This window comes from Montipora foliosa, chromosome 8 (genome assembly GCF_036669935.1).
Source record: "Montipora foliosa isolate CH-2021 chromosome 8, ASM3666993v2, whole genome shotgun sequence".
In the NCBI taxonomy this organism is placed as follows: domain Eukaryota; kingdom Metazoa; phylum Cnidaria; class Anthozoa; order Scleractinia; family Acroporidae; genus Montipora; species Montipora foliosa.
The window spans coordinates 39,562,988-39,575,487 of NC_090876.1; the positions used below are offsets into that span (position 1 = coordinate 39,562,988).

Genomic DNA, 12,500 nt, shown 5'->3' on the forward strand with positions numbered 1-12,500 from the left:
AAAAATGCATAATCATTGTTTGCAATTTCACCTGGAACATTAAGATGTCCCAAGAGAATCGAAAACATTGTCTATCAGGGGAGGGGGGGTTCCAAATTGGTTCCAACGAAAACGGTTGGTCTAAAATCCTTACATTACGAACGTACAAGACTTTGGTATTTACGCTATGTAAACATAAGACGCCTTGGTTGCCGTTGAGCGAACGTGTTTATCACTTCCTCGATATTTATGTCTCGGTGGTAATTGATGTTCATCGATGCCAGCCCAGCCTCTCGCTCGCTTGACATGGTCGACCTCAGGTATGTTTTTAATTTTCTTAGTGTACTGAATGAGCGCCCTCACATTTAGCTGACGTTATCGGCAACGTGCAGAACATGCAGATCAAGGTGTGGATGTTAGGAAAGAACTCTAGATCGCATACACCTTATTGCAAAATGGCCGCCATTTTAGTATTCTTTTGTTTTATTGTAAACTGGCCCATTTGGTCTCGCTTTCAAACGTAGAATTCAAAAGAATATTTACCCTTGAACGAGGCCAACAGGGCCACTTTGCAATCAAACAAAAGAATACTAAAATGGCGGCCATTTTGAAATAAGGTGTATGCTGCGAGTGTCTGAACCGCACTGGTGGGGAGGTCGGCATCCTCAGTGCTGCATCATTTTCTCTTCCATCGCAGGAGCTCAACATCAACCACATGAGGAGAAGGAAGGTCGTTCTCATAAAACTCCAGCGCTGCTTCAATGTCAGGATTTCTGTCTCATGTCTCCGAAAATGCAAGTGAAACGCAAATAGATAACACAATGACGTTCACTGTACTTATTGTAAGCATAGAACAAAACGGAGAATTTCAGGAATCGAGAGTCCATTACACTCTTGCTGGGATAAAATCACTGTTAAAAATAGGAGACGGGGGGTTCCTTGGCGCGAGAGGGGGGGGAACCCCTGGAACCCTCCCCTGGCTACGCCCCTGCTATGCCAATTTTTTTTTCTCTTTTGGGGGGGGGAGGGGGGGGCACAAATAATCTCGATCTCATGTGATAGTGTTACGGCTTGCCCAAGAAAAGTCATGTCCTTTTGGAAGGGATTAATACCTGAACTGGGAGACCATCCAGCAATACCCCGTGCTGTACACGCTTGGGAGTCACGCTGATCAAATGGCTGGCTATCCAGCAAGAAAGGTTAGTGATGTCCCACAAAACTGACGTTGCATTATGACACATGTATTCCATAATTGTTTTTAATAAAATTGTTAACAACAAGACAACAGTCAAAATACTTATAGTGTGATACCTTAATTGCTAAACAAATACGAGAAAAGTGCACAAAACGATTCTCCCCAAAATATACAACTACTTTCAAATGCCTTCTCGATCACAAAACGGGAATCGAACGCACCTCAAATAATCCTTGATTACTGCTAGTTATAGATCTCTATGGTAACCGGGCGCGCGGAAGAAGTTAAGTGGAAAGTTTAACTCAGTGTCACAAACGACTGACATGCGTCAAAATCCGAGAAAAAATCTCCTTGCCTTTTTTTCTTCTTCCGATTTCAAAACTATGTTCAATAAACACTAAAGTAAGTGACCCAAATTTTAAGGCTTGATTTTAAAACAACACCTGTTTATTTTAACTGGAATCTTCTTATTTAATGGTCCGCCATTGCTAACTTTAAAATCTTGAGAGGTCTCAAGACTCACTAATTAAAGAACGCAATGTATGTGTACGCGACTGAATTAATATGCAGCACGGCGGGGAGTTTCGGGCTTTCAGACTTTTAAATTTTGCAAATTAAATAAGCGGCATTTACACGCTGACATTTTAAGCTAGTGAGTAAATAAGGTCACTTTTCCCTACATCTAACCCTCTGGCCGGGTCCAATCGGTCAGTGTCAACATGAGTAATAGCGGACCGTGAAATCCAAAACTTACGTGCAAAGTAAACAGCCTGTGGATGAAAGTCAAAGCTCAAAATTTTGCTAATCAGGTGCTAAGCAAAGACACTTTCAAAATATGAAGAAAGAAAGAAAGTGATTTCTTTTTTTTATCATAGTAGCACTTTAAAGACACGACTGGGACCCCGATTATTAAAAAAAAAAACAGTCGCGAAAAAATGACTGAGGCAAATGCCTCGGATTGCCTCATACTGCAGCTGGCTACGGCCCTGCTGAGGGGACCATTACGTTACACCCAGGAAACCATTACATGGGCTCCTGGTAATATGTCGAAAACAACAGGTCTATTCTTTATTCGGTTGTGACTTATTGTGAGGTTTAATTGGTCTCCAGGGCACTTCGGTAAGTCCCACATAATACTCGGCTTAAGAGTGAAAGGCAAAAAGTGTTCTGGGCTCGTGAATGAAATTGAGACATTTTGATTTCGAAAAATGCTTTGTCCACGCTATAAGGTATTACCTTGCAGATTTGAGAATAACTAAAACGCTAACTGCGCATTTCAATGAGCATTCCGTTCAAGTCTATCCGAAGGGTTCTTGCTCGTCTGAAAAATGCTCAACTACCAGAAAGGCGCCCATGCTAGTTCTCCATCGACCGACCTTGTGCGAGAGTGGGGATTACCTTTGAGCTCGTCGTCATTTTTATGTTCTTTCAGTGTTTTCCAGCGATGCTCGTCGAGCGAACCCTCCAGACACCAGTTGAGAAAGTATGACTCCCGATCGCTCCCGCTCCACCTGCTCGTTAAAGTGTAGTGTGCGAGGTGCAAGACGTACATAGCGGTTAAGTCCACACACCACCAGGAATTTTCTTCGTTTTTAGTTCCACTAACGATTTCTCTCCGATTCTCTAACGGACCTGCGGTCTTTCCTTGGTAATCAGAAGATCTGGTTGCGATTATTCGTGTTGATGATGCGTTAGTGCTTTCAAGGTTCACCCGAGTCGTGCGACCGAAAATTGTTGCGAATTAAGGCATAGATCGGAAACTCCATCTTTGTCCAAATTCCTCTCGTTTTTTGGAGCCCCTGTATCAATTACACAAGAAAAAAGCATAAAAATTTAGTACTTTTCAACTTCCTTTAGTTCCTTTATTCCCGATTGAACGGACGTCTCTTTGTTTCGCTCACAAGCCCAGCGGCCCCGTTTTTTAATCGAAACCACTGGCGACCCGGCTAAGGCTTTCTATTTGTGACAATGTAGGCTTTATAAGGGGAAATAAAGGACACAAATGGAGCGAGGTTCAAGTCTAGAAATTTGTAAGAAATTGCGAATGAAAATCTATGAAACTTACCAAAAGGATCGAATATTATAATAACCTAAAAAGCATTAATTGGAATGCCTCCGACTTACATTTTTGATCTACTGCAAGTTCATTACCCCACCCGAAATCTCCGTTCCGCATCCAGAGGACCGACATTGGTAGTAACTGATCATCAGACCCAGGCTTGCGGTGCTCGCTCTTTCTCTGTAGCTGCACATACTCTCTGGAATTCCAGGGACTTGCCATGGCTTACTCGTCACCATGCGCCCCAAGTTTAACCGTCGTTTTCAAACTGACCAGGTTGTGATCTCCACGCATACCGACATTCATTTCGGAAGGTCGATTTAGGACAGCCAAGGACCCTGCTGTCTTCGCTCAGTTAGCTGAGAGGCTTTAGTTTTTTCAGGGTTTAGGGCATCTCTTAATCCACTAGCCAGATGGCAGAGTTTCAGTATTTACCTTTCGGCATGAAAAATTTCGTGCTAGACTTGGGTTGATTGGAGCTAAGATGGCGGTGTCAGCTTCACACCTTTCCGTTTTCCTTGTATGGAAGGTGAAGTGGACTTTATTTTTTTTGAAACTCTGTGTGAGTACTAAGGACAACTACAAAAAGCCATGTGGTAAGTTTTCATTCGCAATTTCTCACAAATTTCTGGACTTGAACTTTGCTCCATAGGCATATGTAAGTAACTAAAACTTTATTTAAGTAGGCTAGCCCATTCAACTCAAAAGCTGGTATCCATAGGGGCCCTGTAACTTGACCAAAATAGTGCTTAATTATAAACAAAAGAGTGAAGTGATCCTCGCATTTATCTGGACAATTTAAGCACTGAATTGTCTCTTAAACACCTGAAAACTTTAGGCGACTTGCACGGGATTCGAGGAGGTCATGAGTTTGAATCCCGTTGCAGGAAGCTTCCTGGATTTTTCAGTGTCTATAGAAGAGAATTGCTTAAATTGTCCAGATAACTGCGAGGATCATTCGCGCCACCCTTTCGTACATACATACATACTTTAATCATAATTCCCATGCGGGCTTTCCAAAATGATTTACAAAATTAGTATAATAAAATATAACGTTAAAATTGTAATTATAATGTCATATATCAAGCAAGAGAATAAAATTTGGTAAAAAGGTCACTCTTCAAATCTCCTTATCTACTAAGACTAGTAAGTTGCTTCAAATCAGAATGAAGATCGTTCCAGATGCTGACAGCTCTGTAGCGAAAGCTACGTTGACCCGGCTTTGTCTTACATAATGGAATCTGAAGCCAACCACAGTTTCGTGTATTACGATTATGTAGAGTGTTACGCTTACAAAATTGGTCACTTAAATATGGTGGCGCAAGGCCTTTCATGCACTTAAAAGTCATAATAGAGTCTCTGTATAGTAGGTGCTGTTTGATTGGCAGCCAGTTTAACTCCTGTAGTGCTGGCGTGATATGATCGAATTTCCTGGTTCCTGTTATAATTCTGCAGGCAAAGTTCTGTACACCTTGAAGCTTCTTGATGTTGCTGTTAGCTGTATTAGATCAGACTGTTGATCAATAAAATAACTTGCTCATAGCTAAAACTGAGATAATTAGCTGTAAAGTGTTGCTGTTAAAACTGTTCTTAACACGATTGATTTGACAGAGTTTGGACATGCATGATGCCGTTAGTTTATTTATGTGGTCATCATAAGCCAGCTTGCAGTCCAGTGTTACACCAAGATCTTTAGCTGTTGTGACAGGTGTTATCGATTTACCAAGAAAGAATAAGGACAAATCCTCGGGGAGCCTTTGTAACATCTGGCGTGTGCCGATCAGGAGGAACTTAGTCTTATCAGCATTGATTAATAAACTATTTGTACAGCACCAGGCCGCTACACGCAATAAATCTTTCTCAAGATTCTGCTTGGCAGAAGTTGAGTCTTTAATCGAGAAGGATAAAAGGATCTTAGAGTCATCGACATAAGATTCGATACGGCATGTTTCTGTGGCCAATGGAAGATCGTTTAGGTAGATGCAGAATAGCAAAGGCGAAAGGATGGCACCTTGTGGTACGCCATGTGTGATGTTAAGAGGTGATGAAGTGGCTGACCCAATGCGAACAAACTGCTTTCTATCGGTCAAGTAGCTTTTGAACCAATCCACCACTCTGTCGGAAGCACCAATGCGGTCCAACTTCTGAAGTAATATTGGGTGGCTTATACTATCGAACGCCTTGGAGAGATCCAACAAAAGGAGGGCAGAAACCATCTTGTTATCCATTGCATCAAGTAGGGCGTCAGTTACCAAGATGTTTAATGTTTCAGTAGAATGATGTTTCTTTTTTCCACTTTGATGAGAGTTCAAAAGGTTGTAACGTTGTAGGTATGAATTAACCCTCTGATTACTATCCGGCCAAATACGTCCAGCTTTATCCCTCGTCCCATCTACCCCTTGTGACGTCATCACTTTTAACGGTCAGGAATAGCTTTGTCCACTAACTTGTGCAGGGAGAATAGATCTTTCAAACTATACCAGAATGAGCACAATTCAGTCAAGGAAACTGGAGAAACAGCCAAAAAACCACGTAACATTGACCTGAAAATCTCCATGAAAAGCTTGCTCCATTGCCCAACTACCTTTCTGAGCACCTAATTCTAAGATGATGAAAGGTTTCCCAGAAACTCTTCCCACCAAAATGAAGCCTGCCAAATGCCCAGCAAGTTGAAAAAAAAAAATGGGGCAAGGAAAGCGAAAAGAGAGGGAAGGAGAGAAAGCGAAAGGTGGAAGTCGAAAGTGTTGTGCTACTTTTAAACCCAAAAGTCGAAATTTTGCTTTCTGCGCATGCCCGAACTTTGCAAGCGCTTATTTTGCACCTGGATGAAAAGGCCGCGGAGCCTGTCAACGGGTTTGTAGGCAGATTTAGCCCTTAAAAAGCGCGACAGTGACCAAAAAAACCCCTCAACTAGCTTCAAAACGTGTTTTTCGGCCAAGTCTCCAGTAGCCAAAGGGTTAAACTGTTGCAGAGCTATTCTTTCACAGACCTTTGATGCGACTGTAAGCAGAGAAAGGGGACGATTATTTGCGGGTACCTCATGATCTCCATGTTTCCATCTATTCATCTTTCCATTTCGTCTCTAACCTGCACTACAAATGCAATTATTTATTTCATTCAGAATAGTAACAAATTCACACTCATTCAAAAGGCACTCTATGGCTTATGCTAATAAGATATGAGAGGAGAAATTTTGCTAGTCCGTCCCGAATGGAAGCTAGAGACAAATGGGGATAACCCGAAGGAAAAAGAATATTCCTCTCCAGAAACTCAGAAAATCCAAACCAAAGAAACAACAAATATGACAAATGTAATAGACAAGATTACACGAAAGCCATCATAAAATCATCTAGGTTGTTGCAGGAACTAAATTCGTGGCCTGAAGATGAGGCAGTAGGGTAGCAGTCCTTCAGTGGCGCCGCAGCGGCTGCTAGGGACGAATGCGCGCGTTCGGAAGAACGATACGAGGCGGATAGGGAGCATCGTAACACCGACCCTGAAACATTCCTTTAAAGGCCTCAAAAATTCCTGAATGTCCACACCCAACAAAACGTAGCCGTAAATTTCATCTGTCTTGGAGTAGTTATCCAAGATAGTCCGCCATTTATGACAATGCTTTGTAACGTTCCCAGCAAAAAGTTGTTCTTATCCCTAAAAAGCATGTGAACAGGTGAAGCGTAAACCAAACCAGAGAAGACTATATCCGCTAGGGGGAGTGGCCTGACCCAGTTGTGGGGCTCTCCCTCCTAATTACACCAAGAAGCATTGGACTGACGATGAACAGCTGAATAGATAAGCCAATCGAAATCAAATGGAGGAACCGGTTGCTAAAAGAGAGAACAATACGAAAACGAGAAGAACGTAAGGGTAAGGGTAAAACCCCACAACCGAGTCGAGCCAGGAATCCGTCCTAAGAATGGAAAAGTGTTTTTGTTTAGATTACCCACCTGGACAAGACTCGGAAATGGATTGAAAACAAATACCAAGACTTGAGTTACTGGATACAAAAAATCATTCGGAGCACAATTCACCTGTAGATGGTTAGGAATTGTTACGGGCCTTCCTGACCCGGCAATTTCTGACGATGTGGCCTCGCGCTCGGAGGCCACACGCATAACATGCAATAGGTATCCTGGGGCTGGTATGCAGGTATGCAGGGGGGCGAACGTTAGACCCATGTTTTAAAGCCTTTTCAATCTCTTTGGCAATAGGATTCTCCCCCTAGTTACCGCCTAGATGTTTAAGGAGGACTGGCTGAAAAGAAGCTTGCGACGAGAGGGACCTGGTTTGCTTGAGGATAGAATTGTAGCGGGAGGTCTAGGTATCATTTTTCGTCTTGCCACGTCAACCAAGTGCTCCAGCGCTGCGATGACGGTGAGGGCATCAAAAAAGCCCGCGGAACGGGAAATGAGCTGCTTCAAAGTCTGGAGGGCATTGTGGACGGTGTTTTAAACAAGCTGGTTTTAACAGCAGCAATCTGCCCTTGACTGCAATCATTTCATAAGGGGCGGCCTAACCAGGCAAGGGGACAAATAAATATCTGATGGAAACGAAAAATCACACCAGCGAATATTACGAACAATAAAAAACTAGGGAAAATTAAATATACAAATGAAATAGCCAAAGCACGCGGCAAAAGCCATTCGAAAACAGAACCGACAACAGATAAACACAAATCAAAACACTTGAATACAGCAAGAGCGAAAAACAATTATTTATCGACATCTAACTAGCCATAAAAGCTAACCAAAATATACGCTTCGGTTGTGAGTTGGTTGTTAACCGTGTATACGCTAACAAGTGAAAAAAAGCTAACGCAAAACGACTGACATTTCGACTATACAACGTAAAGCGACAAAACCCCAACGCCGCGCGACAAAAAACAGAACGAACACCCCTTTACGTTGGAGAAGCCAGGAAAACTAGCTAGCATAAAGTAACTTGCGTTTGATATTTTACTAAAACGGTAAGCGGCAACATAACAAACAGGAAAACCAAGCTAAGCACTGATCCACGTTCTACGAGACACCAAGTCTAACGTGAACAACTGACATTCCGTCTGTATCCGTCGCTGAAGTGACAGGTGACAACGCACGTTTAACAGGCCACGAAGGCCAAGCTAACGCAAAACAACCAACATCCGACAAGAAGTTGCTAAAGCGACAAGTGCCAACGCAGATCAAACAGGAAGAACAAAACACTTGTCTACGTTTTACAAGCCACGAAGGCTGTCGTAACAACTGACATTTCGGCTGTACGTTGCTCAAGCGACGAGCGCCGGCGTAAATCAAACAGGGAAAACAAAACACTTGTCTACGTTACACAAGCCACGAAGGCTAACGTAACAACTGACATTCGGGCTGTACGTTACTCGGGCGACAAGCGCTCGTAACCACAAAAGATTTGGCCCACGTGCAAAGGCAACGAAATAAAGCAAAAAAGAGACGGAAATATTAAAATGAAAATAAACACCTCAGGTTCTTGGGCAACGGGTTGGGAAGCGCCTTGTGCCGGTTGAGCTTAAGGGGTAGGCCTAGGGGAGCAGCCAAAGCTTGGAGCTGGTCCTGTGGAGGAGCGTTTGGAGCTTGTGCCATAAGAGCTTCAGCGACGAGTGAGAGAAAAACCAAGGGAAATCCAAGCCGCGGCACACAACAGAGCCCGCATAGAAATGAGAGAGGATGAGTTTCCCGTGAGAGACCGCGCAAAAAGGATAGGAGAAAACTCTCGGGAATAGCTAGAAGGGGCGTGGAGCATACTATGTAAATTTAATCATGTAGCGAGAAACGCATAACATATTTCGTGACTTATGAATGAATGAGAATAGAGCTTAGTTCCCTCAGGATTTGTTTGGGACACTAACATGGCTGACTGTGAACTCACAGGAGGAAAGGGCACAGCGCATCAGATGTAGGGAGAAGCTCTCAGATGGAAAGAATTGAATTAGTATTTTCGTCGCCAAAATATCGTTTTAATTTATACTGAGGATGAATTGCTCTCAACATTTTCGTTTCTAATGACCGCGATTCCTTCCATCAGCATTGAGAATAACGATCACTCCGGCTAATTTTAAAAATGCGAGCAACTGTAGCGAGAGTCAATTTTGTAACAACTGGCAACAACTTTTTAACTCTTGGGCTAATTCTGTACTTGCACAAATCCCCAAAATTCACCCCCCAAAATTTTGCATAATCATTGTTTGCAATCTCTCCTGGGACATGAAGATGTCCCAAGAAAAATCGAAAAAAATGTCTATGCAAATTCTTGGGGCGTGAAAGAGGTGCAAGAGGTGTATTATGGGATTTGTGCAAGTGGGGAATTGTCTGGGACTGTGGAAAAGGGCTGTAAGTTTAGAATTACTCACTTGCTGATTAGAAGCTAGCCATAGATCGTTGTATTGTGTACAAACTGGAAGGTTCGTAGCCTCTGGGCAAGCATCAAGAGTTACAATTAATTGTGCGTGATATTAAAAGGGTGCCACTACGTTGAAAATGATTTGCACATATTGCAAAGATAATCTTTATTGCAACTCCCAATGTGGGCTTTTCAGGCAATATACATGTACAATGCAAACTGCATATATCTGCGTCTTTGTTTCGGGGGTGTCACAAATACACTTGACACTTACTTCTTGACATATTCCTGGGTCTCTGTACTTCTTTGGTTAGAGCTTTGCTTCTAGGTCGTCCTGCATTGTTTGTTTCGCCAAGGCTCGAAATTCCTTCACTCGTGTGCGTATCTTGTTTCTCAAGTTCATATTTTGATTTATTAATTTGCTTCTTAGCGTCCAATTTTGCCTTGCTCTCCGCTTCCTTTTCACGAGGCAAATTCTTCTTTGTTGGCTCCCAATCTTCTCGGCTATTTTCTCTCATTAGCTCTACCGTAATCTTACGGACATCAGATGTTTGCCTCTTTATCGGCGCCTTTTGCTCTTCATTCTTCCCTTGGAGAACTTTCATCTCATCTCGCTGTTGCGCGTTCGCTTCCTCAGCCTCCCGCGTCAAGTTCTGGAGTTCTTCCCTCAAGATTTGCAGTTCTTTGTGCAATGTTGGTTTTTCTCGTTGATTATCTTCGCTTATCTCTTTAATTCTGTTGTTCAAGTTCAGAACTTGCTCAACCAAATGCTGTTTCTGTTCACTCATTAAATCCCTCTCAGTAGTTATCAAATTTAGTTTTCCTGCCAGCTTCTCACAGCGAGAACAAAACTCATCTGCAAGATCGAAAAGTTAAAAAAAAGAATATTACTCTCTTGGCATACATGTGATGCTGAGAAAACAAATATCTTCTCCTTCTTCTTGGCTGTTGCTTACTCAGTTTTGGATACTCAGGTACCAATAAACTACAACAGACTCGTGGATTCCCTAATCTTAGATTTTTCAACTGAGTAAACACCCTAATCTAGCTTTCAATGATAAAATATGACTATGAGAGAAGGAAGTTAATTTGTATTTTTGTTATCCATTGTACTCAACACCTTGAATAAGACTGGCGAAGAATCTTCAGTAAATATTAATTTTGGGAATCCGACAATCAACAAATTGAAATTTACTGTAAAATCTTCTATATAGGTGGTATAAACGCCCTGTGTTTGCAGTCAAGATTACAGCTACTCCGGGACATTTTCTAGTCAAGGCAATTTACTTTTTACTTTCTGACGTTACATGAAAAAAGCAATGTCTTATTGCCGTTCGGAGAATGATAGCCATTGCCTCTTCCCATCCGACCAAGATATTATTGGTGCCACAGGCAGAGCTTTCTAAAATTTGTTCTGGTTTTTCTTTTTTCTTTTTTTTTTTTTTTTTCGCAATAACCGTGATCAGATAATGAAACTGTAGATGGATGAGAAATCATAATTTTTGAAATTCACATTTCATCTTTCCAATATTGCAGCTTAACTGGGGACAAATGGTAATGCAGACAAAAGCTAATCGAAACAAAGCTTACTGTTTTGAGAAAAACAGACCAAGTTCGAGATTCACACAAACCTTTAATTTCACATTCCTTTGGTCCTACAGATGTTCCACTGTCTTGAAACTGATTGGCAGTAAGTTGTCTTTCCGTATTCGCCGTAGCTTCCTTGAGCTGTTTCTCTAAGCTTTGACACTGTTTCTTCAATTCTTTACGCTCTTCTGTGACTCTAGTTAAGTCTTTCTGTGCATTTTTGTTGTTCACATCGAGCAACTGTTTAGCGAGTTTGCGATTTTCTTCCTGTAACGCTTGTAAATCACTCAAAGTTTGTTTGTATTTCTCGTCGAGATGATCACACATACCCCGTAAACGCGTCCTTTCGTCTTTGAAAACTTCTTTGTGCCTTTTTTCATTTCGTACTTCATGTTCAAGACGAGAAATAGTATCTTCCAATTCTTGCAGTCGGGCCTCCATCTTTTCTGCATCATTTCTCCATCTTTTCTGCATCTTTTCTGCATCATTTTTTAGTGCCTCAAGTTCCTTCAAGGTCTTCCTGTGAGCTTCCTGCTCTTTTTCCAATTCTTGTCTTGTTGTAAGAACGTTTTCTTTCATCCTGGCGCTGTCTGTCCTGGCAAGGTTAAGTTCTGTCTTTATCTTTTCCATTTCTTTAGAAAACAAAATATTTAACGTTACATATTATACTGGATTGGATTTATGATAGGTGATTTCTTAATAGGTTAGAGTTTCTTTCATCATTGTTCTTAATTTGCACTGAATTATCCATTATTGTTAATTTAGGGGTGCAGGGATGGCGCAGTGGTGAGAGCAATCGCCTCCCACCAATGTGGCCCGGGTTCGATTCCCAGATTCGGCGTCATATGTGGGTTGAGTTTGTTGGTTCTCTACTCTGCAACGAGAGGTTTTCTCCGGGTACTCCGGTTTCTCCTCTCCTCAAAAAAAAACAACCTTTGACTTGATTTGCCTTCATCGTTAATTTCAGTTTACGGTGTCCCCAATTAGCGCTCCAACGCTAGAACGACTAGACACTTAAATAACGTTTGCTTTCCTTTTTTTCTTTCCTTTTTTGAAAGTTTGATAGGAAAGACGAAAAATGAAGCTAAGAGACAACGGAAATGTCTGGACACCAGACTCGAAACTCGGGGAACGCAGGTTCCGCCCACTTAGCTCCAAGTTAAACACTATAGACTACCGCACTGCAAGCTACCACTAGCTATTATAATATCAGAAACCCATAAGAGTTGAAACGTGTAACGCGCGTTCTCAGCTTCCGAATATTCAGTGCGAACTGATTGGTTGAATGTTTCAGTGCTAAGTACCATATTTGGAAACCCCTCGCTCTTG

General features: G+C 42.0%; 1 protein-coding gene across 5 annotated transcripts in view; it reads right to left on the reverse strand.

Moving 5' to 3' along the window:
* The window catches only part of LOC137968143 (uncharacterized), a 53,266-nt gene that overhangs the window by 13,415 nt on the left and 27,351 nt on the right, over positions 1–12,500 (reverse strand). For 3 of the 5 annotated variants that reach the window (XM_068814768.1, XM_068814766.1, XM_068814767.1), the window contains 3 exons: positions 11,216–11,803; positions 9,859–10,440; positions 1,224–2,973 (listed from right to left, as the gene is read on the reverse strand). The exons of 1 other annotated variant lie outside the window; for it this stretch is intronic. In XM_068814768.1, coding sequence (XP_068670869.1) covers positions 2,882–2,973; positions 9,859–10,440; positions 11,216–11,803 — 1,262 coding nt within the window. In that variant the 3' untranslated portion in view covers positions 1,224–2,881. Of the gene's footprint in view, positions 1–1,223; positions 2,974–9,594; positions 9,655–9,858; positions 10,441–11,215; positions 11,804–12,500 lie in introns of those variants that run through there. One more of the 5 variants, XM_068814770.1, reaches the window with a different exon arrangement.